The sequence below is a fragment of the Chamaea fasciata genome, unplaced genomic scaffold, assembly GCF_029207755.1.
Source record: "Chamaea fasciata isolate MVZ Bird 193981 ecotype frontalis unplaced genomic scaffold, bChaFas1.0.hap1 SCAF_19, whole genome shotgun sequence".
Taxonomy (NCBI): Eukaryota; Metazoa; Chordata; class Aves; order Passeriformes; family Sylviidae; genus Chamaea; species Chamaea fasciata.
Genome location: NW_027094104.1, coordinates 9,955,623 through 9,982,966, shown reverse-complemented (window position 1 = coordinate 9,982,966; position 27,344 = coordinate 9,955,623). Strand labels below are relative to the sequence as shown.

General features: G+C 44.0%; 1 protein-coding gene across 1 annotated transcript; it reads left to right on the top strand.

The window, feature by feature from the left end:
- The first annotated feature begins 10,617 nt into the window (after nt 1-10,617).
- LOC136299135 (myosin-1B-like) lies at nt 10,618-24,663 on the top strand. The gene is made up of 38 exons (XM_066200483.1): nt 10,618-10,836; nt 10,924-11,067; nt 11,159-11,315; nt 11,617-11,644; nt 11,743-11,857; nt 11,937-12,029; nt 12,127-12,190; nt 12,286-12,384; nt 12,487-12,590; nt 12,667-12,805; nt 13,452-13,570; nt 13,661-13,810; nt 14,518-14,688; nt 14,843-15,152; nt 15,264-15,349; nt 15,847-15,934; nt 16,027-16,144; nt 16,301-16,424; nt 16,504-16,640; nt 16,742-16,997; nt 17,781-18,023; nt 18,214-18,390; nt 18,476-18,621; nt 18,709-18,799; nt 18,888-19,277; nt 19,517-19,643; nt 19,743-19,861; nt 20,134-20,330; nt 20,697-20,880; nt 20,967-21,132; nt 21,304-21,428; nt 21,583-21,891; nt 22,448-22,651; nt 22,994-23,119; nt 23,214-23,384; nt 23,472-23,576; nt 23,723-23,818; nt 24,409-24,663. Exons 1-38 carry the CDS (start codon nt 10,633-10,635, stop codon nt 24,559-24,561), a joined length of 5,835 nt encoding a protein of 1,944 aa, XP_066056580.1. The 5' UTR covers nt 10,618-10,632; the 3' UTR covers nt 24,562-24,663.
- Nucleotides 24,664-27,344: the final 2,681 nt, after the last annotated feature.

The window sequence follows — 27,344 nt, the reverse complement described above, 5'->3', positions numbered from 1 at the left end:
ATGCTGGGATAGCACAGAATATTTCAGCAGAGGTGCCACTAGAACTTCATTCAGAGCCACCCGCGTGCTCCTGAAGTTTCCCAAGTACCACACGGGTACACTCCACATCACTGTGCCTGTTTGGGAAACCCACAGAACACGTGGCTTTTGCTAATGCTCTCAGCTCTTATTTTCAGTCACTCTTTGCTGCTGCGCTCTCATCTTACCTCTGAACTAATGGGGAGTTGTTTTATTTACTGCAGTGACACAGCCCATGTGGGTCAAATATTGAGTTACCATCTCAGTTGTCAAAGACAGCAACAAACAATCCAGATTTTCATGTTATAATTCAGATTTTCCAACAGTCACAGCTAACATGGTAGACCAGTGACTTTACATGCAAGGGATTTAATGGGTAGTACAGGCTTCTCCCACAAAGCTTGTGGTGTTCTCTATTTCTCAGAAGAGTTATTGTAAGAACTCTGCTAATTAAAAAAGTGATGTCATACCTCCTGTTGCTCTTTCACCCTGGGATTTCCTATTAGTTTCTTTAATTAGAGCTTTTTGCTAGCTTTGAGCTGATAGAATACTGATGCCCAAGTTATATTTTAAGGCTGAAGTACTGGCAAGTTGCTAGTCCAGTAAAAAGCACAGGGATTATCTTCTATTCTCCCTCCCCATTGCCTTTTTCATCCTTCTACATTGCAGATCAGGAAAAATATCTTGACCTGAAATTTTCTCAGCAGGACAGGACTACACCCACAAAAACTTTCACCACTTAGAGTCCAGACAACAGCAATGGGCGGCAGTGCCACTCACACCCACATGCTGGGAGATCCCTCAGGGACCCCTTTATCCACCAGCAGAGGGTTTGCAAACTCTGTCTGCTCTTCTTCAATGTGATTTGTCTCCCTTGGGGAGGTTAAAGCCAGGACCCTGATAACTCTGGCAGTTATGAAGGTCTGTGCTCATGGATGTGAAGGGAGGGCCAGCCCATGACGTGGGGAAAAACATACTTATTCTTGGATCCTGACATCCCTGCTGACTTTTTCCTGCCATCCCCAGGAGTAAGTCTGTGGTTTGTACTGCTGGCCTGCAGTCCACATGCCCTACTGATGGCTTCACCAAAGACCTTTATTTTTCTGTGTGTGATTTTCATTTGCTTAAGGTAACAAGCAGCCAGCAGGTGACAGGAAAGGCTCCAGCAGGAAATCCAGTGCCCCCATTTTCAAACCAAAATGCATCTATTACTCAGCTTTTTAATGTCCTTTGGATGATGGAGGTGCATGATTCCCTTATGCTGAGACAATCTTCCCTAAGTATTTGCAGCATCTCCCATCCCATTTTCTTGGCTACTGGGTTACAGAAGCCCAGCTGAGAGATTTTTTTCTGTGACACATCTGCTTTCATATTGTGACTCTCTTTAAAGGCTTCATTTTATTAATACTTACAGGAAATAGTGACAAATGTAAAGACAGATTTTTGCTCTCTACTTGTTAGAGCTTGAATTCCCACCTGAGAAAGGCTTTGGGCTTGCTTGCCACCCTGAATAATCCCTGCCTTGTCTAGCTGGGACTACAGTATCTCAAGAACACTATTGGACGTGACTGTCCATGGGGTCTGTTTTCTTATTTCCTGGCTCCAACTTCCATTAGATAGGTAAAAGTGTCACTGGCACGTTAAACACTGGGACAGGATTGCTACCATAGCTATAAGCAGAAGAAATCTGAATGCAAGGGCAGCACAAAGGAAATCTGAACGAACTGGGAATTATACACCCCTGGGTGTGCACAAAAGATTGCATTTGCAATGTCTGAGAACAGTCTGAATGCATCTGAATCACCAAAACTCGCCTTAGGAAGGGGAAAAACTCAGTTATCAGCAATAAGCTTTATCTGACAATTCATTCAAAGTTGCCGACAGATTAAATCTCTGTCACTCAAATCCTTTAACGTTATTGGCAAATTTGCCAAATGTGCAATCTGTGACTCACTCATAGGGCTTTGACTGAGATTTTGAAAGATAAGACTTGTTGTGAGCCACAGGGGAATTGTTCTCAGTAACAACTGCCAGCCAGCTACTAATTAGCTGCTGACTGAACAGTTGAGACAGTTCAGACAATTTTCAAAGGTTACAAACACCCATTTGTCCAGCCCATCCTCAGCTTCCAAATGAGACACCGGCAAGATATACTGTGAAAACACTTTACATAGCCTCAGGATGTTCAGCAAGGTATTTCATATCATGTGTTATTTTCACCTCTATCTCCTCATCCACACGCTAAAGTCAAGTTTCTAGTTCCTGAGCTGAACGGTACCAAGATAAAAACACAGGTGGGGGCTCAGGATGGTGTCCTAATGGGATAGAGACTAGTATTGTTGAGATGCCCTCACTTTCCCTCTTGACTCTGCTGCCTTGCTGCTCCTGAATTCACAGCCAGTCACAGAACACGGGGGAGGGGAAGCCATGGTTGAGAGCTGGCAAAGGATGAGGCAGCTGCCCGGTCTCCCATCTCAAGAAGGATCTATTTTCAGCACAATAAAATCCTCCCTTTTCCATGGGAATGTCAGCACTGCAGATCATTGCCCCCTCCTCGCTACTGTGCAGGACAGCCTGGAGCTGGAGACCCCCCTCAGTCTGTCTCTTCAATTTTGACTCTGCTGTGGTTTGCATCCAGCTGCAGTGGAGTCCAGCCCTGAAGAGATGGAAGCATTGGCAGACAGTTAATAGAGGCACAGTCGACTTGAATTCCCTTTTTTCATCAAGGTGTTGTTGCTTCTTCCAGCTGGTCCTTTCTTTCCCAAGGACAGATGCCAGTGTCTCTCCTCCAAACCTTTCCAGAGTAACACTGCTGCTACACTAGTAAATTAAACGTGTCCAGGAACTTAGGCCAATTGGCTTGGAACTGTTTATGCTTATAGAAGTAAACTATTTCTGTATCAAGCATGGTGAGGCTGGATGCAGACTGTATTGGGAAGGGTCCCAGAAAATGCCAGCTGTCTAGTTATGCATTTAAATCTGGTTAGGAGATGTGTTGCTGGCACAGGTCAAAAGCTGGACAAGAAATGTGCTAATGATTTATCAGCATAAGTGATTGGCTTCCCCTGTCTGCAAAGGTTCCCTGGCACGAGGCAGTGTTCTAGGAAAGGCAGCATGGAATGGATTTTTTTCCAGGGTAATTCACTGTCTCTGAACTTAGAGCAGATAACCAATAGGATTGAGGACTTAGGATTCTTTACAAGAAGCATATAGGCCAACATGCCAGTGAATTTAATTAATCATCAGTGAGAGAAGGATCAGCTCTGTTAAGGAAGATAAAGCTGCCAGAAAGGATGAATACCTCAGATTCATCAGGATAAGGTCTTGTGAGAGGGCAAGAGTCTGAACAACAATCTGGGCATGAGTCTTTCAATTTTGGCTTCTTACAGAAGAAGAACACTTGAGAATACGTTGCTTACAAACTTCCTTTGATTTCACAAGGCCAAGTTGTAGGACAAGGGATAATGGATTTAAACTGAAAGAGAAGAGTTTAATATTAGAGAGAAATTTTTCCCTGTGAGGGTGAGGAGGCCCTGGCACAGGGCTAATGACAGCCCGCCAAAACAGCTAAGACATTGAAATGTCTTTTTATATTGAAAGTTTTTTCTAGTGGATTGCAATGCAATTATGTGGTGGCTAGAAACACTCAGAGTAATGCCTTTTCCCTCTATCATGCTTTAGAGTGAACAGATATTTATGCTGCCTGCCCATTCCTTCTGTCTTCCTGGTCTGTTGAAGATTATAGGGAACTGATGATGACTTTCGCATCTCTCAATCACACAGTGTCAAATGACATAAATCTGGACACATGAATTCAGCTTTTCATTCCAACTATTTAATTATTCTATTACTTTGTTGTGATATTGAAACCACCATTATTTAAATCACATTCAATAATGAGATACTTCTAGTTATAAATTGTTGGAGTTTATTCAGTCCTTCAGCTCATCAGATAGTTGAGTTTCCTACAAGACACGAGGCCGAAGTCCTCCCAAGCTATTAGTTAAGCTGTCTCTAAATTATCACCTGCTTTTGGAAGAAATAGAACTTCCCATTCCTGGCAGGATGCTGGCATTGCAGGAGCATGTTTACGGCACTGCCTACTGAGATGGCACGGTTGCTGTCATATGATACATCTTTGGCAACCATGACTCTCCTTGCTGCTCAGGTGGACAGGACAGAGCATGCTGTCACCAGAACACCATTAAGTTACTTCTAACTCTCCACTGAACTCTGGATTTTCTGAATTAACTGAAATGTAAGACCACATTCTTCAATACACATAGTACTGCCTCAAATAAACTTGCCAAAAGTTACCTGCTGTTGAGAAGGAACAGAGCTAGACAAGGAATAAATATACTGAAGAATTTCAGTTTTATTAACGTATCCTGTTGAGATCATCTCCACTACCTTGGATCCTGGATCTTGTGAAGCAAATACAGCAGCACTACCAACTTTTGCTGTGCTTGTTGTTATTTCCCTCTGTACTTGCACATGGAAAGAGACTTGAGAGGGACAAGGAAAAGGGTTCAGGTATATATCACCCTTCAAATGGTGGGCAAAGAGCAGCAGACATCAATATCAGAGAGAACACATAAGAAGAAAATAATTTCTCCAGCCATCCCCTGCTGAGTTTCCATTAAGTCCTGGCAGCAGTGGGAATCAGCAACTTCTTTTCTCAGCTGTTGCTGTAACCTTAAAAGAGCCCTGAAAGGATCCCTTGAAGGTCACATTGAGAAGACAGGTCAGTGCTGCACTAGATGTGGCTTATGGAAAAGGCAGCAGGACAGTTTCTTTTATGACATATATTTTATCGTATTTTAGAGCAGCTCAGTTGTACATAGGCATTTTCCTCACCTTCCCTGGAAGAGCACAGATAACTCTAGTCTCTCTGTACACTGAAAATTACCTGAATTTGTCATTATGCCTGAGTGCATATAAACACCATCAGGTATAAATTGTTACCACTCTCTCTAAGTCGATTTCACTCAATGTGTAGAAATTGTGTGAGGCTCCACAAACAAAACAAAAATTCTTCATCACTATGTATTTTGATTCTTTTTTTTGCTTTGTCTTTGGACAATATAAAACAATCTTATCAGGAAACACTGCCTATAATTTGAATTTGAGTACACAACTCAGTAGAAAGATAATAAAAATATTCAGAATATTTGAAAAGACAGGAAACCACTGTAACTGTATTTGTAATGATAAAGGGTGTCACCTGAGTTCAGGACTCTGAAATGTGCTGGCAAACAGTATGTTGCTCATGTACAGGAAAGTTGTAAAGCAGTAAGAATTAGAGGTGAATATCCATATATACTTACATTTAGATATTGTAGGACTGTTTCATACCATAGTTATGGATGTTATATTGAAATGCACACAATACTGTATTTTTTCCTGAAGTAAAATTGGGAATTGAGCATACCTTTCATTCACCTTTACTGCAATAACTTCACAAAGTCCTTCACAATTTTCTTCACAGAGAATAAATATGGATCTATTCTCCTATATAGCTGTGGAAAGGTATATAGCAGAAAACATATAATATAGCTACATAACACAGGCAACAGTTATGTCCTCCTGGGAACACTGACCAAACACACTTGGCCTTTGACTAAATAAAACTTGAATGATTTACAGCTAGAGAAAATGTCATCTGACTACTGAGAGGACATTAGGGAGCAAGGAAGGAATTCTTTCTCACAGTCTGACTCACATGTGAGAAGCTACCTTAGGTCCCAGCTTGACAGCACTGCATAAGACAGGCTTGCTGGATGCCACTGAGAGCAGGACTTAACAGAAGGGCAGCAGCAGCAACTCAGAGAAGACCTCAGAGGTACTGGTCAGAGCCTCATCAAACCTAACCTCCAGTAGTGGCACATCTCTTACTTCTATAGGAAACCCATCCCTGTGTCTTAACACATTCACCATAAAATATTTCTGCCTAATATCTATTTGAAATCTACATCTTTTTCAGCTTAAAACCAGCACTTCTTATCCTTTAAAGTCCTTTCTCTGTCTTTCTTACAAGCCTCCTTTAAGTATTGAAAGGTCTCAAGAAGATGTTCTTGAACCTTTCTCATCTCCAGGCTGAACAACTCCAACAACTGGACATGGCACTTAGTGCTGTGGTTTAGTGTGGGTGGTGGTGTTTGGTCAAAGGTTGGATTCTGTGATCTTGGCGGCCTTTTCCAATCATAGTGATTCTGTGAAATATCTCAGCTTTTTTTTCATAGGAGGGGTGTTCCAGTTCCTAGCCCTCCTTTGGAACCACTCTAACTGTTCCAGGACTTCCTTTGACAGTAACTTCCTTCTTCAAGTGATAGAGGAGCCAATATGGAGAAGGATTATGTTAGACCTTGTTCTCACCAACAAGGAGAGGCTGATGGGGAATGTCAGCTTTGACTGCAGTGACCATGAAATGGTGGAGTTAGAGATCCTTGGGGCAGCAAGGAGGGAACACAATAAGCTCACTGCCCTGGATTATTCCAGGATAGCAGACTTTGGACTTTTCAGGGATAATTCAGGAGTGATGTATCCCAGCAAAGAGGAAGTCAGCCAGAAATGCCAGGAGGTGTGTATGGATGAACAAGGAGCTCCTGGATGAACTCAAATGCAAAAAGAAGGCCTACACAGGGCGGGAGCAGGAACAGGTAGCCTGGGAGGAATATAGAGAAATTGTCCAATCAGCCAGGGAGAAGAGGAAAGCTAAGGCTGTGACAGAATTAAACTTGGCCAGGGACATCAAAAGCAATAAGAAAAGCTTCTGTAGGAATGTTGGTGACAAAAGCAAGATAGGAAAATTTGGGCTCTCTCTGGAATTAATCGCGTCACCTCTTTACCTGGGATCTAGAGAAAGCTGAGGTACTCAGTGATGTTTTTGCCTCTGTGTTAACCAGCAAGTGCTCTAGCCACATCATCCAAGTTGCAGAAGGCAAAGTCAGGAACTGGGAGAATGAAGGACCACACACTGTAAGAGAATGGCTTGAGAACAGCCCTGGGGAGAAGGACTTGGGGCTGTTCCTGGATGAGATGTCCAGCGTGTCCCAGCCATGTGTCCTGGCAGCTGGGCTGATCCCCCAGTGTGGGCAGCAGGGGAGGGAGGGTTTCTGTCCTTCTGCCTCGCTCAGGTGAGACCCATCTGGAACACTGTATTCAGGTCTGAGGGCCCCAACATAAGAATAACATGGACCTGATGGAATGAACCCAGAGGAGGCCACGAAGATACTCCAAGAGCATCCTCTACTCTGGAGCCAGGCTGAGACAGCCGGAGGTGTTCAGCCTGGTGAAGAGAAGGCTCCAGGGAGACCTTCTAGCAACTTTCCAGTGCCTGAAAGAGGCTGGAAGTAAGCTGGAGAAGGATTTTTGACAAGTCCCTGTCAGTTGAAGTAGCTTCCCACTGACAGGGAGCAGGTTTAAATTTGATATTAGGAAGACATTCTTCCCTATGAGGGTGCTGAGGCCCTGGCACAGGTGGCCCAGAGCAGCTGTGGCTGCCCCATCCCTGAAAGAGTTCAAGACCAGACTGGATGGAGCTTGGGATAGTGGGATAGTGCAAGGTGTCCCTGTGGGTGGGAAGGGCCAAAAGGGTCTTTGTTTTTATCCTGGTTGGTGAGTTTGACAGCATAAGCACATAGATGGGAGACAGGCTGTCAGCTGAGTCCATGGTTTGTTTAGGTTAGCAGAAATGGAAACAAGGAAAACTGAGGACTGCAACTCTCTTTACTGAGGTTGTCTTTTGGAGGTCTGAGGTGAACTTTTTGATGGTGAAGGGCTTTTAAATTCTGCAGGAGCAGAAATTTCTGCAGGAATTTAAATGTAGACTCTGTAATTACCCACAATCATTCCTTCTTGAAAGGGGTATGAATATTCAAATGGCATAGATTTCTACAAGCCCAAATCTTTACCTCAAGGATTTCTTTTATTTATGGTATGGATTGACAGGTCAGACTTGGGAAAAAAGGCATAAGAAACAACTGAGGTCCCGTGCTGGACTGTAAATAGAGGTACTTTCTGATTCATTAAAACATCATCAACAAAAGAAACATCTGTTGTTAAGCTGCACTGATCTACATAGCAGAAATCACAGCATATCTTACAATACTCGCCTTAGCACAAATTCATGCTCAGGCTTATAATAACCCCTCTTGGAGAATCTGCCACTTCTTCTGCAATTTCAAGTGTACAGATTGGTATATCTGCACTAATGTACATATGCTCTTCTTCATGGATCAGAAGTGACCTCACATCTCTCTGAGACCCATCCCAGTAGTTCAGCTACAGCCCAGCCTCTTATTTCTGTGACAAAATCTTTGTCCCTCATAACTATCTTGCCCTGTCTATGACTCTCAGGCACCAGCACTATCACACTGTCACAGAGATTGTTCCTCTGCTTTCAGAATCTTACCAGCACATCCGCCAAATGCTTTTCGTAATACTTACTTCCCTCTTGGTGGCTTGCTTAATGTATTCCTCATAGGCATTTCTTACAAGATTCACACCATCACAAGGGAAAGATAAAAGCTGACATTCCCATTGTACAGCTGGGATAGCTACAGCACTGACATACCAAGCAATCCATCCCAGGTCGTGCAGTGAGTCGGTGGGAAAGCCAGCAATAGAATCCATAAGTCCTGAATCCAAGTTCTTTAAGTGCTTTGACTAGTCCAGATTCCCTCCTTAACACCCTTGTCACATTATTTATAGGAGATGTATTCATATAGCCACTAAGACATCAAAATTTTCTAATTATATCTAGTCATGTCAAATGACAATTATGCCCTTAGTTCAGTTTGCCAGACAATGCTTAGCCAAAGAGGGTTTGCCAAAATATTTTTGACCGAAGAAAGAGTAGGCATCTGTAGCATCTGCAGGCGAGATCGTATAAAATGTCCCTGCAACACGTCTGCCCTGGCTCCACAGAAAGCTCCAAGGTAAGAGGATGGGGTCTGCAGGCTGGCAGGAAGGGGATGGCAGCCTAATGTGCCACCACATTCCTGCTGCCTCCGGTGCTCCTGTCCAGGAGGGGACTCCATTATCAATCTGTTTTCAAGGCACCTGCCTGTTTTCACTCTTGATTTCTGTGCAGCAGCAATTTGGGAACTGCCATTTCTGTTTTACAGTACCGACCAGCTGCCAGCCCACAAGCCACACATCTGGTGTCACGAGAGGTAAGAAGCTGCTTTACTAATTCTTAGGGGCAGAGACAGATCCTTTGGGGTGGGGTGTGTGTATGGCTGAGTGAATGGTCACTGTTTCACTGTATATTCTCAAGTCCATTATAGTCAAAGTATAAGGTAGTGGGGTGCTGAAGGTTAATAAGGTTTTCAAGTGAATTACTGAATCATAGAACAGTCCCGGTTGTAAGGAATCTCACAAGGTCATCTGGCCCATTCTGTAAGGAGCTGTGTTTGAAGTCTCTGACGATTCATGGCAGGCCAGAAAATCCCAATGGGGACGTTCTTCACTTCTGCTTAACTCACCTAAGAAGGAGTGAGGTGTACTGCCTTCCCATCATTGCTGCTGTAGCTGTGTAACTGAACTAAGAATACAGTAGGAAAATTGCAAAATTCAGCATTCTGTCTCAGAATTTGTAAAGTAATGTGATATTTTGTCAAAAATTTGCCATGAAATCGCTAAAGCGGTGGGAGCAGAAAGAGCTGTAATATAAGAAACCAAGCTCTGATTGTCACCTCTGTAAAAGGAAATGCTGCCCTTTGTTCCCTGCTCTCCAATTTCGTTTTTTATTTACACAATATTTACAAATGTTGTGTGAATATAAGGTCCCTAACTCTAAACAGAAAGAGATATTTAAATCTTTTCCTAAGCTGCCCACTTAGGGGTGTGGGTTTGTTGGTTTTTTTTTCCTTGGGGCAAGGGGAAGAAAAAAATATTTCAAAGAAATTGATACAGGCTTTAAAATTCCTTAGTGTTAAATACTTAGTTTGAGCTTTAAATATTTGAACTTCATTTTTCTCTAAAATTCTACTAATTTTTTTAAAAAATGAAAGAAAGTACTAGAAAAGAAGCTATCTCAATGTGGTTTGAACAGCATTAATCTTCTTTTAACAGTCATGTTGCAATTTTTGCCAGGATTCAAGCAGTTAATACATTTTTACAGAAGTTTTAAATACTGAAACTGAGCCATTAAGAAGCATGAGTTTTCAGTATGCAATTCAGACAGTGGAGTATGAGCATTCTGAGCTTTGTGAAAAACTATCAGTTGTGAGGAAAGAGCATTATAATAATTCCAAATTAATTTTAAGAGGGCCTTAAGCAGTTGAAAGGATTTTTGACAGTACAGTGATTTTCCACAGTACAGTGCCTGAATAATTATAAGTGTCTATAGATTATTTAAATGTGATTTCAGTATAAGCCAAATAATCTCCCAAAGTATAATTTTGATGTTTCCCATAAATACTGAATTGCATCAATGCAAAAACTCACAATTCCTTCCAAAAGGCTACAGGCAGTATTAATACAGTTTCTTTTTTCTCCACAATTTCTCTTTTCTTCTCCTAACAAGTGCTTACTTTTGGGGAAATTTGAGCAACATATCTGCTCTTCCACAGTATTCTCTGCTGACAAACCCCTCCATAAAGCGCAGCCATGTCTACGGACGCCGAGATGGCCGTCTTTGGGGAGGCTGCTCCTTACCTCCGAAAGTCAGAGAAGGAGAGAATTGCAGCCCAGAACAAACCTTTTGATGCCAAGTCATCTGTCTTCGTGGTACATGCTAAAGAGTCCTTTGTGAAAGGGACAGTCACAAGCAGGGAATCAGGCAAAGTCACTGTCAAGACTGAAGGGGGAGAGGTGAGTCAAAAACAAGGCTGAAGGACAGTATTTGATCCCCACTCTGGCTCTCAGCTGACATGCATGCATCTTCCTGCCTTCTGACAGACCCTGACGGTGAAGGAAGATCAAATCTTCTCCATGAACCCTCCCAAGTATGACAAAATCGAGGACATGGCCATGATGACCCACCTGCACGAACCCGCTGTGCTGTACAACCTCAAAGAGCGTTACGCAGCCTGGATGATCTACGTAAGTGGCAGCAGCAGCTTCCTTTGGGCAGCCTGGGGAGCTGCTGGGCCAGGCTCAGGGGAAGCCAACGTGCTGTGTCCCTTCCCCACAGACCTACTCGGGTCTCTTCTGCGTCACTGTCAACCCCTACAAGTGGCTGCCGGTGTACAACCCCGAGGTGGTGTTGGCCTACCGAGGCAAGAAGCGCCAGGAGGCCCCTCCACACATCTTTTCCATCTCTGACAACGCCTATCAGTTCATGCTGACTGGTGAGTGGCTTTGTCAGTCTCACAGGCATTGGACCATTCATTTCCCTGAAGGGATACTCTGTCTTAGCAAAGTGGAAAGACTTTTTCTGACACACACATCTGTTGTGGGGTTTACCATCTTCATACCATTGTTTCTATTGTTCTAAATGAAAGATACCTCTGCACTCAGTGATCTGCTTTGGAGGTTTGCTTGTTTAAGTCCAGCTGACATCAGGGCAAACATTCTCCTTACCTGACTATGTTTCATTCTTTCTCTGTTGTTCATTGCGTTTTAAGTACTGTATTTGTGCCTTGTTCACAGATCGGGAGAACCAGTCCATCCTGATCACGTACGTACACCCCCTGCACGGGTCCCTGCGGGGCTGCCCGGGGCCAGGGGACCTCCTGCCTGACCACGCACCCTCTGCTTCTCCCTTGGCTTTGGCAGCGGAGAATCCGGGGCCGGGAAGACTGTCAACACAAAGCGTGTCATCCAGTACTTTGCAACAATTGCAGCCAGTGGGGACAAGAAGAAGGAAGAGAAGTCATCAGGCAAAATGCAGGTGAGGTCCCAGGGCTAGGAACCTGCAACTCTTCAATTTCCTGATGAGCTAGATCGTGACAAGAAGACTTCTGTTTTAGGGGACACTTGAGGATCAAATCATCAGTGCCAACCCACTGCTGGAGGCCTTTGGAAATGCCAAGACCGTGAGGAATGACAACTCCTCACGCTTTGTGAGTTGTTATTGGGACAACCATCAATACTAGTTTAAATATTCTTGCTGTCCAGATTGGTAAAATAGGTCTTGACTGACTTTCCTGCTGCTTTCAGGGTAAATTCATCAGAATCCACTTTGGTGCCACAGGCAAACTGGCTTCTGCTGACATCGAAACTTGTAAGAGATTCTCCTGGACTGCTCCCATCCCTTCCCAAATTCCCATCTCCATGTACATTCCCACAGGTTCTAACTCTTTCTACCTCCCTGATCAGATCTGCTGGAGAAGTCCAGAGTCACTTTCCAGCTGAAGGCGGAAAGGAGCTACCACATCTTTTATCAGATCATGTCCAACAAGAAGCCAGAGCTCATTGGTAAGAAGAACTACTAACTTGGAGAAAGATTGCTGAATATCAGATCACGCTATTACTTGCTTGACTAAACTAAGCCCACATGACCCATCCTTTTATTTCCAGACATGCTCCTCATCACCACCAACCCATATGACTACCAATTTGTGAGTCAAGGCGAGATCACTGTCGCCAGCATTAACGACCAGGAGGAGCTCATGGCTACAGATGTAAGTAGCAATTCAGAGTATTGTAACTATTTTCATCTCCCAGGCAAAGCTTTTATTTTACTGTTCCTATTGCCAGAGTGCCATTGACATCCTGGGCTTCAGTGCTGATGAGAAAACAGCCATCTACAAGCTGACTGGGGCTGTCATGCACTACGGGAACCTGAAGTTCAAGCAGAAACAACGAGAGGAGCAGGCAGAGCCTGATGGCACTGAAGGTATCAGCAAAATCTATGGCTGACATGTTAGAAACAGAAGTGGAACAATAATTTGGTATTTTGAAGATGGAGTAGAAATGTGTTTAGGTGAGATGATACATAGGTATGAAACTGCCATCCAAAATACACTCTTTCTTTAACTACTGCTCATCATTTTCTGAACTAGCAACTGAACATATGTCCAAAAATCTCCACTGAGCTACCACTCTGAATTAGCATAACTTGCTGAGTGTACTTACACCCACTGAGAAAGAAAAGGTTTTTTTTAAAAAAATTGTTTCTGCTTGATAGTTAAAGAAAATAGAGGCATTATATTCAGTTATAGAACTTCTACTTCAGGAATCACTTTTAAGGGCAAAATTACTCATGAATCCCAGGATTAATTTTTAATAAATAGATTGTTTCTAGATGTTTCTGTGAAGATTTTTAAAGACACATATAGCCTTTAGAAGTACTGCTCTGTAAAACATTCAATGCAAAGATGACTTCATTTGAATAATTATGTCATGGTTCCTCTGAGATCTCATATGCAAAATTTGATCACAAGAACATTAAATATTGCGGCTGTTTTGCAAAGGGTTCATCACTCAAAGTGCTGCAAGTCTTGCTAGCCTTTATTTTTCTGTCTTCTTGTCCTTGTACATAGTTGCTGACAAGGCTGCCTACCTGATGGGTCTGAACTCAGCAGACCTGCTCAAGGCCCTCTGCTACCCCCGAGTCAAGGTGGGGAATGAATACGTGACCAAGGGCCAAACTGTGCAGCAGGTAACAACTTGACTGGGAATCTCTGACTTGAATCACTTACTATTTGCTCTGGATATTCTATTTCTTCTGCTCCATTCTCCTTTGGTTTAGGTGTACAACTCAGTGGGTGCCCTGGCAAAGGCTGTCTACGAGAAGATGTTCCTGTGGATGGTTGTTCGCATCAACGAGCAGCTGGACACGAAGCAGCCCAGGCAGTACTTCATTGGTGTCCTGGACATTGCTGGCTTCGAGATCTTTGATGTAAGGATTTCAGGTTTGAGGGCTGCTCCTGAAGGAAAGGATTGTTATATCAGAGGACTTCCAAGTAATATTCCCCTGAAGGTTTAACACACTAGGCATTTGCAGTTTTATGCAGAAAAAAACCCAGTCATTTTTTTTAATAGCAGAAAACGAAATCCTCAAAAGCTCCATCAGTACAAGCACAGAGTCATGTTGTTTGTGCGGAAGCAGCAAATAGAATTTTATATGTTGTAATATTACAACTGTTTGAGGTTAATGCTAAGGATTAAACAACCCAAAATAATTCCAATCAATTTACAGAAGAGCTTTTGGAGAAGAACTAGAAAATGCATTGGCAAATATATAAAAAGTTAAAGATGTTCAAATTGTTTAAAGAACCACGGAATGAATAGTTATGTGTTTAATCAGAGATATCAAGGGTTTTCAATTCGGACACAAGAGCATGCACCCATTTTTTGCTGTATACAAAAATGCCAAAGTATTTTATTAATATTAGGAGATTCACTAAAAAAATCTGCTCTGAAAAAATCCCTCATTTTCATTATGTAAGTGTTTCTTTCTGGGCTGCATATAGGCTCTGTTATGGTGGGGTCCTGATAATGCAGTTGTATTTTAACTGGGGAGATTTATAAAGGGTGGGGCAGAATGATGAAGAACTGAGCATATTAATGAGGGCTGGTTTTTGTGGGTTTTTTTCCACTGAGCAGTTCAACAGCCTGGAGCAGCTGTGCATCAACTTCACCAATGAGAAACTGCAACAGTTCTTCAACCACCACATGTTCGTGCTGGAGCAGGAGGAGTACAAGAAGGAGGGCATTGAATGGACATTCATTGACTTTGGGATGGACCTGGCTGCCTGCATTGAGCTCATTGAGAAGGTGTGTTTCTATTCATTTAACTCACTCAGAAATAAATTTTCACATGGCAAAGTTTGTTTTTCAGCTTCCCCTCTTTTACTACATTCCCTTTGAGGCCAAGCCATAATAATATATTCTACAGACATTCTCTCTTGTTTATTGAACTCTCTTTCAGCCCATGGGCATCTTCTCCATCCTGGAAGAGGAGTGCATGTTCCCCAAGGCAACTGACACCTCTTTCAAGAACAAGCTCTATGACCAGCACCTGGGCAAGTCCAGCAACTTCCAGAAGCCCAAGCCTGCCAAAGGCAAGGCTGAGGCCCACTTCTCCCTGGTGCACTACGCTGGAACAGTGGACTACAACATCACTGGCTGGCTGGAGAAGAACAAGGACCCTCTGAATGAAACTGTCATTGGGCTGTACCAGAAATCGTCTGTGAAGACCCTGGCTTTACTCTTTGCTTCTTATGGTGGAGCAGAAGCAGGTTATTTTTCTAAGTTTTCTTTTTAAACATTTGGGATATGTGAAGATGCAACAAAGAGAGGGTGTATTGAAAAGCTTTTTTTTTTTTTTTTTTTTTTTTCTCCTTTTTAAGAGGCTAGTGGTGGTGGTGGTGGCGGTGGAAAGAAGGGAGGCAAGAAGAAGGGTTCTTCTTTCCAGACTGTCTCAGCTCTTTTCCGGGTAAAGTATGGATTAATTTTCTGTAAAGTGACATGAACATAGTGTCAAAACTGAGCTAAATACACTAAGGTTTGCATTTTGCCATTGGTTTTCTAAAAAAGCAATATTAAGTATGAAGTGCCTTTCATTTACTGTTCAAATTTAGGATTCAGTCTTCATTTGGCTCTTTGAATTTGTTACATAAGTTCACTCCAGTTTTTTGTGGAAAAAAAAAATCAACATCTGTCATGCAATATGAATATTTATCCCAAAAAGACTTGTGTTAAAATATTTATAGAGTAGTGTTTTACTTCCTCCAAACTAAGATGAAGAATTTTAAACATTTTTAAATGAGAATACTTTTCAATAAAAAATATATAGAATGTTTGATTAAATCTAAACTTTGAATTTGAAAGCTTATCTCTCTTAAGATTTATTATATTAATTCCTTGGCATCTAGGTCCAAAGTATGCAAAAGTAAATTTCTTTTGTCTAACCTACTATTCATGATCCCACAGGAGAATCTCAACAAGCTGATGACCAATCTGCGGAGCACTCACCCCCATTTTGTGCGCTGTATCATCCCCAATGAGACCAAAACACCTGGTAAGATGCTCAAGCAGAAAGATCCTGGCTCTCCTACATCCATCCTCTCTGCACTGCCATCTGTGCCATTCATTTGTGCTCTGCATTGCCAGGGGCCATGGAGCACGAGCTGGTGCTGCACCAGCTGCGCTGTAACGGCGTGCTGGAAGGCATCAGGATTTGCAGGAAAGGGTTCCCCAGCAGAGTCCTCTATGCTGACTTCAAACAGAGGTGAGAGCACGGCGCTTGTCAGCATCATTAAAAGCAATGTTGGTTCATTCATAGGTCTATTTAGGCTGTGCTCTGTTTTCAAAAATACTTGGTGGACTTCAGTGGCTACCGTGTATTGTTTGGAAAAAATAGCCTCATCTTCCTCTAATTCCACAGATACAAGGTGCTTAATGCCAGTGCCATCCCCGAGGGACAGTTCATCGATAGCAAGAAGGCTTCTGAGAAACTCCTTGGCTCAATCGATGTGGACCACACCCAGTACAAATTTGGACACACCAAGGTGCAAACCCCCCAATTCACAGTCTGGATGGCCTTTGCTCTACCTGACACTGATGTGCTGCAACATTCCCTCTCTCCAGGTGTTCTTCAAAGCTGGGCTGATAGGGCTGCTGGAGGAGATGAGGGATGAGAAGCTGGCCCAGCTCATCACCCGCACCCAGGCCAGGTGCAGGGGCTTCCTGATGAGGGTGGAGTACCAGAGAATGGTGGAGCGGAGGTACAGCTTCCTCTTCTTCAGTTAAAGTCACTTTGCTCATGGGAAAGTGTTGACACTCGTCAGACGGAGAACATTCATTGTATGTTTTTATTATTCCTCAGGGAGTCCATCTTCTGCATCCAGTACAACATTCGTGCATTCATGAATGTCAAACACTGGCCATGGATGAAGCTGTTCTTCAAGATCAAGCCCTTGCTGAAGAGTGCAGAGTCTGAAAAGGAAATGGCCAACATGAAGGAAGAATTTGAGAAAACCAAGGAGGAGCTTGCAAAGTCTGAGGCAAAGCGGAAGGAGCTGGAGGAGAAAATGGTGAAACTGGTGCAGGAGAAAAATGACCTGCAGCTCCAAGTGCAGGCTGTAAGTTACATTTTTCTATAATTTTATGAGTAAATAAGACCTAAGTCTTTATTCCAGGACTCTAGATTGCATACTAAGCTTTCTAAAATACTTTAAGCCTGGTACCATGTGACTAAAGGCCACATTCTTCCTTCACTCAATCTTCTTATTGCGAACTAGAGTTTAAAAAGTATGAGTTTTTAGTCTCCATACTTAGATGCATCCATGTGAGTTCATAAAGCCATGTGAGACATTATGTGAGACATAAACCTTATTGTAGTCACTGTGGTGTATCTAGTGGAGCAGAGACAGTAGTTTGATTGACCTACTACTCTGCCTTAACTCAGTGGTCAAAATTAAGAGCTGATTACCATTTCTTATAGCAGATTTCACCTCGCCGCCTGTACCTACTACTCCCAGAAGACACAGATGCCCATTAAAACTTACAATACAAGGACCATTTCCACATGTCTTTTGGTCTTCCAGAACCATAAAAACCATTTTGGCTTACCCTTGAGTTGTAATGACTATTTCAGGGAAAGATGAATCTTACTCTATTGTCCACTGAAAGCACTGGCTGAGTATAAAGCAACCAATTGGAGTTTCAAATATTCCCTCAGTGTTAGAGCTGTATTAATGATGCAAAAGGTCCAACAAGAAGAAAACTAATTAAAAACTTATTCTAGATTTGTAGTTTGTAACGTAATGGCACATAATGTTTTTTCCCCCAAAAGTAAGTCTGTAAGTCTTACCAATTCAGATTGGATCCTTCAGTATAAAATATTTCCTGTATTTTCCCACCAGGAAGCTGATGCTTTGGCTGATGCTGAGGAAAGGTGCGACCAGCTCATCAAAACCAAAATACAGCTGGAAGCCAAAGTCAAGGAGGTGACTGAAAGGGCTGAGGATGAAGAGGAAATTAATGCTGAGCTGACAGCCAAGAAGAGGAAGCTGGAGGATGAATGTTCAGAGCTGAAGAAAGATATTGATGACCTTGAGCTAACACTGGCCAAGGTGGAGAAGGAAAAACACGCCACTGAAAACAAGGTACACACATTGGCAGTCACATAAAGGGTCAGGACATTACAGACTCTCAGAGTAAGACGCAACTTACCAAAAGACATGCCGGCTTTGGAAAATCTTGAGCTGTGCTTCTCTGAGCATCCAAGCAATAAATGAAACACAAAACCAGTGAGCATGTTTTCTTCCAAATTTTAAAACATGCTTATATTTGTAGGTGAAAAACCTGACAGAAGAGATGGCAGCTCTGGACGAGACCATTGCCAAGCTGACAAAAGAGAAGAAAGCCCTCCAAGAGGCCCATCAGCAGACCCTGGATGACCTGCAGGCAGAGGAGGACAAAGTCAACACTCTGACCAAAGCCAAGATCAAGCTGGAACAGCAAGTGGACGATGTAAGCACACAGACATGGAGCAGGAACAGGACAGGTATGGAGCCTGACCTGGCTGGCAGAGCCCTGATGGTCTTGTTGTGTTTAGCTGGAAGGGTCCCTGGAGCAAGAGAAGAAACTGCGCATGGACCTGGAGAGAGCTAAGAGGAAACTGGAAGGAGACCTGAAGCTGGCCCAGGACAGCATCATGGATTTGGAGAATGATAAGCAGCAGCTGGATGAGAAGCTGAAGAAGTAAGTGTGGCTCTGGGCCACCTGAGTGCTGGGCTGCAGCACTTGTCTTTTTTCTTTGACCTCTAACATGGTTCACTTTGCCCAAAGGAAAGACTTTGAAATCAACCAGATCCAGAGCAAGATCGAGGATGAGCAAGCCCTGGGCATGCAGCTTCAGAAGAAAATCAAGGAGCTGCAGGCAAGTCTCTGTTCCTTCCCCTCCCATGCTCAGGCTCAGCTCAGGCATGAGGAGGGCACGGGTGTGAAGGGTCCCTGGTGTTGTGCAGGCCCGCATTGAGGAGCTGGAGGAGGAAATTGAGGCCGAGCGAACCTCTCGTGCTAAAGCAGAGAAGCATCGGGCTGACCTGTCCAGGGAGCTGGAGGAGATCAGTGAGCGCCTGGAAGAAGCAGGAGGGGCCACATCAGCTCAAATTGAGATGAACAAGAAGCGTGAGGCAGAATTCCAGAAGATGCGGCGTGACCTGGAAGAGGCCACGCTGCAGCACGAAGCCACGGCTGCCGCCCTGCGCAAGAAGCACGCGGACAGCACAGCTGAGCTGGGGGAGCAGATCGACAACCTGCAACGCGTGAAGCAGAAGCTGGAGAAGGAGAAGAGTGAGATGAAGATGGAGATTGATGACTTGGCCAGCAACATGGAGTCTGTCTCCAAAGCCAAGGTATGGAAAAATATGAAAACAATACGAAAATAAATAATGTTGGTGTGTACCCCTTAAAATTATGGCCAGGTTACCATCTAACTCCCTGTCTCTGTATGGAACTTGTTTCTAACCTTCTAAATCCAAACAAAAGTCTGTAATTTGCCAGTCTGTTCATGTTTTTCTGCTTAGAATCCAGCTATTCAGGACAAACTGGCATCTAGATATTAATCTTCTTTCATTCCCTGTGATCTCCACAGGCAAACCTGGAGAAGATGTGCCGTACACTGGAAGATCAGCTGAGTGAGCTTAAAACCAAGGAGGAAGAGCATCAGCGCATGATCAATGACCTCAATGCTCAAAGAGCTCGTCTGCAGACAGAAGCAGGTGAGAGATACTCGCATATGTTTTGGCATGAATCCTAAACCAGCTTGTTTGTGTCATATATGACAATTAGAATGTCTTCTTGTTTGTGTGCTTCCCCAGGTGAATTTTCACGCCAGGTTGATGAGAAAGATGCTCTGATTTCTCAGCTGTCAAGAGGCAAACAGGCTTTCACACAACAGATTGAGGAACTCAAAAGGCATCTGGAGGAAGAAATTAAGGTTATTCCTAATTTCTTACCACTGGCCACTGAGAACACTTGTGGTTTCACACAGCCTATTGGGGACAGGATCTGCTTAGCTCAAGCCATCCTGGCGGGAAGGCTTTTTTTTTCTGCATCAAGTTAGATTAATGGGTTTTTTCCTTTAGGCTTACATTTGTCCTTCATCACAAACAGTCTTCCAGCAGTCATGCTTGTAATGTGAAATTATTTGATTGGAAGCGATTTCCTGGCATACTACCATGCCTTGACCCAACCCCACTCTCTGTCTAGGCCAAGAACGCCCTGGCCCACGCCCTGCAGTCCGCTCGCCACGACTGTGACTTGCTCCGGGAACAATATGAGGAGGAGCAGGAGGCCAAGGGGGAGCTGCAGCGAGCCCTGTCCAAGGCCAACAGTGAAGTGGCCCAGTGGAGAACCAAATACGAGACGGACGCGATTCAGCGCACGGAGGAGCTCGAGGAGGCCAAGTATGTGGGGAGGACAGGATAGCAAATGATGGGAAAAGACAGAGGCTGGTCAACAGAAATTGGAATCTCTAAGAGTGGGTTAAGACAAGAACGGGATGAAAGCAAGGATATACTGTCTCTACAAAAACAGGGGAGAGGGGAAGTGAGAGAAAAAGTTTTGAGTGGAAGGGAATATATAAGCTTTATGGCTAGAGGTGGTAAGACAGACCTAATAGGTGATAGAACACAGCAAAGGATAGATCCTTTTGTATCTGTCAAAAGTGCTCAGTTCAAAACCCTGAAAAGTGACAAACCTGCCCTCTCATGACAGTATAGAACCAATGCCCTTCCAAGCCCTAATGAGCCATTGTGCTTCTCTCCTCCTAGGAAGAAGCTGGCCCAGCGTCTCCAGGATGCAGAGGAACATGTTGAGGCTGTCAATGCCAAATGTGCCTCCCTGGAAAAGACAAAGCAGAGGCTGCAGAATGAAGTGGAGGACCTGATGATTGATGTGGAGAGATCCAATGCTGCCTGTGCTGCTCTGGATAAGAAGCAGAGGAACTTTGACAAGGTCTTTTGGCCTCCAGCACCAGCACTCCTGGTCAGAGCATGGCCCTGTGTTGGCCACAGCCCGACTCACACCCTGTTTCTCTCCAGATCCTGGCAGAATGGAAGCAGAAGTATGAGGAAACGCAGGCTGAGCTGGAGGCCTCGCAGAAGGAGTCGCGCTCTCTCAGCACGGAGCTGTTCAAGATGAAGAATGCCTATGAGGAGTCCTTGGACCACCTGGAAACAATGAAGCGGGAGAACAAGAACTTGCAGCGTAAGTCCCTGGCCCTCTGCTCCTCGCTGGCCTTGCTCACAAGCTTATCTCTCTGCCACACTTAACAGCTCTGCGCTGCAGGAATAAGAACATGCCTGGCCCCTTGATGCACCAGAGGCCTTCCCATTCAGCTCTGTGGCTGACGATGCTGCTTTTCACCCTTCCTTGCAGAGGAGATTTCTGACCTGACAGAGCAGATTGCAGAGCAAGGAAAGGCAATTCATGAGCTGGAGAAAGTGAAAAAGCAGATAGAGCAGGAGAAATCTGAAATCCAAGCTGCTCTGGAGGAAGCTGAGGTACATGGCCATAATCACTGACATCTCCAGTAAACAAACGAGGAAATAGGGCTGAAAAGTCCTGGGTTCCCCTCTGTTCTGCCTGAAGAGTGCAGATAGCTGAGATTTCTGAAAATATTTTTGATTTTATCAATGTTTGTATCCACTTGCCCAGGCCTCCCTGGAACATGAGGAGGGGAAGATCCTGCGCCTGCAGCTTGAGCTCAACCAAGTGAAGTCTGAGATCGACAGGAAGATAGCAGAGAAGGATGAGGAGATTGACCAGATGAAGAGAAACCACCTCAGAATTGTGGACTCCATGCAGAGCACTCTGGATGCTGAGATCAGGAGCAGGAATGAAGCCTTGAGGCTGAAGAAGAAGATGGAAGGAGACCTGAATGAAATGGAAATCCAGCTGAGCCATGCCAATCGTGTGGCTGCAGAGGCACAGAAGAACCTGAGAAACACCCAGGGAGTGCTTAAGGTAAGTTACACTATGAATTTGCACTTAAGGGTTTACTTTGTCCAATACTGGCTTTGCTACAGTCCTCTAGATATATTCCAGTCCCTTAATAACTCTCCTTAATTGAAGAGCCCAGAACTGGATGCAATACTCAATGTGAGGCCACACAAAGACTTAAAACAGGAATTCAGGTCCAGCTCTGCCTTGGCTTTCATAATCCTATTACCACACATCCTGGGGGCATCTCTATATATTCTTCCAAGGACATTTGGAGCTTGTTCTAACACCTCTGCTTCCATCCAGGAATTCTTTGAACAACTCAACTTCAGCCTCCTAAAATTCAGGGACCTGACTCTCTGACTATCCCAGATCCCCATAAATCAACTTCCTACTGACTTTTCTCTTATACTGTGCATAGATGAACAATAGGTCCACATATAAATATATACCTATAATTATATATATTATACTGCCATAATAATTGGACTGGTGGTGATTGCCATTGTGCAACAGTGCTGTGTCCTCTTATAATTTCTCTTCATTCATCGCCTTATAATTAACCTTTATTCTCTTAAAGGACACCCAGATCCATCTGGATGATGCACTCAGAACACAGGATGACCTGAAGGAGCAGGTGGCCATGGTGGAGCGCAGGGCAAACCTGCTGCAGGCTGAGATTGAGGAGCTCCGGGCAGCCCTGGAGCAGACGGAGCGCTCGAGGAAACTGGCTGAGCAGGAGCTTCTGGATGCAAGTGAGAGAGTTCAGCTCCTCCACACTCAGGTTAGATTCAAAATCCCATGGACCTTTTTCTTCACTTACAGATTTTCTTCTGTGTAAACTCCTAAATCAACTCTTGTAATAAAATACTTTATCTGAACCAGAATTATTGCACTTGTACAAAGAAACCGATTACAGAAAAATGACTAGGATTACATTAGCAGTCAGAGAAGCTGCTTCAAATTTCAATAATTCTCTTCTATCTAGCTGTGTATGACCTGACAAGATACATCAGGAATATGTTGATATTAGATTTTTAGAGGATAACTTTACATTGAAACAGTAAATTTCTTAAATAATTGTTCTCTTTTGGAAATACCTGCACAAAATTTTATTGTTCAACAGAACACCAGCCTGATTAACACCAAGAAGAAGCTGGAAACAGACATTGCCCAGATCCAGAGTGAAATGGAGGATACCATCCAGGAAGCCCGCAATGCTGAGGAGAAGGCCAAGAAGGCCATCACAGATGTGAGTTGCACACTCCTGGCATTGCTAATAGTGAATGCAGTCTTCCCAAAACATCTCCAGCCCCAAAATGGCTTTGACCCTTTGCTCTGATCAGGCGGCCATGATGGCAGAAGAGCTGAAGAAGGAGCAGGACACCAGTGCCCACCTGGAGAGGATGAAGAAGAACCTGGACCAGACAGTGAAGGACCTGCAGCACCGTCTGGAGGAGGCTGAGCAGCTGGCACTGAAGGGAGGGAAGAAGCAGATCCAGAAGCTGGAGGCCAGGGTGTGTAGGGCTGGGGTTGTGTGTGAGTGAGCGTGTCCTTGCACAGACATTGTCAGGGAAGCTGCAGGGCTGGGCTTGTCCTTGCAGGTGCGGGAGCTGGAAGGGGAGGTTGATGCTGAGCAGAAGCGCAGCGCTGAAGCCGTGAAGGGTGTGCGCAAGTACGAGCGGAGGGTGAAGGAACTGACCTACCAGGTAAGGCAGGAGGTCTCCTTGGGCTGATACACCCTTATTCCATCAAACAAAAGATGTTCTCATGGACATTTGTCTTCAAGGATAAATGCTATATTGTGGTGTGAAGAAAGCAATAATTCACTCTTTCCACTTTGCCAATCCTCCAGTCTGAGGAAGACAGGAAGAATATTCTCAGGCTGCAGGATCTGGTGGACAAGCTGCAAACGAAAGTGAAATCCTACAAGAGACAAGCTGAGGAAGCTGTGAGTATTGCTTGGAGAAAGGGCAAAGGCCACATTCCCTTGGGGCAGGTCACACACTGAATGTGGCTGAATACCAGGAGAGGGGTGTGAAAGAAACTCCCGAGGCAGAACCACCTTGGCCACGCTGTTTTGCTATTGTGTCATGAGGCCCTGGTGAGCTCTGGGCACCCTGAGGTCAGGGACATTCTTTAAGGGAAGTTGTGCAGCCTGTTCCACACAGGAGGCCTGAGTAAACAAACCCAGGGGCCACACCCACTGATGACAGGTTCCTGAATCTCTGCCAATAATCAGCAGCAGAGGGCTTCAGGGTCTTCTTAACCCAGTAAGTCACACTGACTATTGGGCAGGATCTAGTGGGAGGGAAAGTACAGAAATGACAAATCCAAGGGGTGAAATTGCTCCTCACTTGTGACACAGTCCTGGTGAATCTTGTCCCAGTAGGGTCCTGAAAAGGGGAGGATGAGGAGCTCTGTTTGAGGCTGATGTGTGAGCAGTGGTGGGAGCAGGATGCAGATTTGCAAGGCTGACTTGCAGCAGGAGTGAAACCCCTGCCCTGAGCTCCTCACCACTGACTCCCTTTCCCCACACAGGAGGAGCTGTCCAATGTCAACCTCTCCAAGTTCCGCAAGATCCAGCACGAGCTGGAGGAAGCCGAGGAGCGGGCTGACATTGCAGAGTCCCAGGTCAACAAGCTCCGAGCCAAGAGTCGGGAAATTGGCAAGAAAATTGGAGAGGAAGAATGAGAATGTCATGAGGCAGCAAAGTGACATGAGGGCTGCACAAAATGTGAGCCCTCTGTCACTTCCTTCTTCAAGTGTTCATAGCTATGTTAATGTGTAGAGAATAAAGACAATAGATTTCTTCGCATACACAGAATCAGTGATTTTGATCATTACAATTCAGTTCTGCAGTTACACAAGTCTGGGGCATTTTCAAATGAAATATTTATTTTACTTTAACCCTTGCATAACAGTAGAGCTTTACTTATCCTACCTCCAGTATTTCTCCACTGTGTCTTACTCCATTATCAAGGGAGGGAATAAGACTAATTTAATTGCCATACTGGGAGAGGATCAGGACAAAGGCAGGACAAGTACCTTTTCTATCCTGGCATAGAAAATAATGTTTTTGCCTTTGTGAGTCGTTTTTCTAATAGGACCATCAATGAGAACCCAGAGGAAAACATCTGTAGTCCCAAAAGCTTTTATTTGTCTCTGAGTCCTTATGGAGGAACTTAGGCAAGGAGTGATGTGCTGCCTTAGAACAAGGAAAGTGAAGGCCAGTAACTCTAGAGAGTGCCTTCTTACTGAGCAAATTTAAAGATCATACAGCCTTTGTAATAACTTCATTAATATTGTGTTAACAATCAGTTTCAAAGAAAAACAAATAATATATTATTTGGATAAGATGATACTGCAGTGCCTTACTTCCTCTGTGAGGCAGAAAAGGCAATATTAATGTTTTTGTTGTAAATGTAATTTAACTTAATGAACAGCTTGGTAGAAGTGTGAACAAGAGGATAAACACCAAGCAGTGTAACATGTAGAGCCACCAGAACAAGCTGGAACAGCTGCAGTACTGGGTAGTGTTTCCAGTACTGAAATATATGAGCTTTTGTGCTAAGGAATAATTAAGAGTAATCTACAAATACAAAAAGCTATAAGAGCTTATTTTCATCATGCAAGATAAGTCTTCAAATGAAAATAATACTGAGAACAATACAACTTGAAAGAAATCATAAAATCTAACACTTTGCAGAGGTAAAAATCCATAGATAATAATGACAAACGGTGTCATACCTGTCTGACTCTTGCAGCACTGGATAAGTGGAATGTAGATACCAACTGTATTAGGGCTGAACAGAGAAGAAACAAGATATCTACACGAGGTGTACTGGTCTGAAGTCTTAAACACATGACAGGCTGTTTCCTGCAAGGCAAGAAGCAGTACTTAAATACTTAAAAAACACCTTTGTAGCAGTGCTGGACCAGGCACATCACATAGCTGCCAAAGGCAGATTCTACATGCAGATTCCATTTTCCATTTTACCATTGAAAGAGACTTGGCTCCATCACACTACAGGAACATTTGTGGGTCCCTCAAGGTTCCTGGCTGGGTCTACACCCCTTTATTTACAGGGAGTGCTTCAAGGAGCTGTGAAACTGCTGGGGAAGAGAGCTGGAGTTTTTGGGAAGGAGATGATGAGAAAACAGCAGGAAGGAAGCCTTTTGCACTGACCACAGCAGTCAGTGTGTTTGCAGCAACAGCACTCAGGACTGGGAGGCTCTTCTCCCAAACACACTGAGGTTTACACCCAAGGAATCCTCCCCTGTTATAACTAAATATGGAAGTAGTTTTCTAGGCAGCTGTTAAATATATTTAAGGAAAAGGTGACACCCTGTGTTTGTTGACTCTTGTGTCACTGTAAGTGATGCTCCTCAGAGACATCATCTCCATGTGTGAAGCTGTGAAATCTTCATCAGTGCTAGTGATACCTGGGCAACAAAGAAGGGAAATGACTCCTCTCCTTTTCCCTTCCCACAATATACTCCTAAGAGATAGTGGTATTCTTTATTTCCAGACAAACCCTTACCTGCCACACCTTGAAAGAAAGCAGGAGAATTTTGTTTCTTCTACAGCACATCTTTGTTTAAACAAAAAAAACCAACAAACAACCCCAAAAATGTAATTCAAAAATCAGTGTGTTGCAACTGTGGCTCAGTAAAAACGTGGAGAAGTATTTCTGGCTCCATCTGTGCCTTTTTAAACCTGCTGACAGACTAGTAAATATCACAACAACTTCGGGGACCATATTTCAATGCCAAAAAACCCCTGCTCCCTTTGGACATTATTACAAACACCCTCCAAAATGAACAAGCTGCTCTGACTGTGGAAGAATCAGGATGCACTTGAAGCACCTGAAACTCTTGGGGCTCCTCTCTCACCTGTAAGAATTTGTGGCCTGAGGATTTGTTATTAATGCTCAACTGATGAAAGGTAACATTGCGGGTTCCCTAAGGAACAATGCCTTGGGTCAGAATTCCAACTGCACAGGTGGGAGAGGGAGAGAAATCACACACACTGCACTGTGCTGACCTGGCCTTGCCACCTGGAAAGCATGGCTGGAGACTTTTTGGAATCAGAGTGGAATATTAAAGGGATGAGTAAGGAAACCAATTTCTCCTCACTTTTGATTTGCTGCCTTGGCTGGAGGACAGGAGTCATTTTGCATCAACACACTATTTCTGGAGTTAGGCTGCTTGTGATGTAAAATGTGCTGATGCACAGGTAACTGATCTTGGGCCCATAACAGGCCTAAAGGAACAACTCTCAGAGAAGGTTTAAAATAGATGCAGCTGATGAAGCTCCACTAGAGCTGCTGCCCCATGTGGACTATGGAATTCTCTGACCTTCAACAGCTTGGGCATGGACAACTGTGTCTCCTGGGGCCAAAAGCATCAGCACTTTAAGAGGCACTAAGACATTATATGTGAGTTGTACCTCATCATCCTTTCTTTTCTCGGTA

Excerpts from the sequence above, each read along its gene's own strand:
- LOC136299135 (XM_066200483.1), top strand. The coding sequence starts at position 10,633 with ATGTCTACGGACGCCGAGATGGCCGTCTTTGGGGAGGCTGCTCCTTAC. Across the intron at positions 18,622-18,708 it reads CTGGATGAGAAGCTGAAGAA|GAAAGACTTTGAAATCAACC; the intron begins GTAAGTGTGGCT and ends CTTTGCCCAAAG. Across the intron at positions 20,331-20,696 it reads GAGGAGCTCGAGGAGGCCAA|GAAGAAGCTGGCCCAGCGTC; the intron begins GTATGTGGGGAG and ends CTCTCCTCCTAG.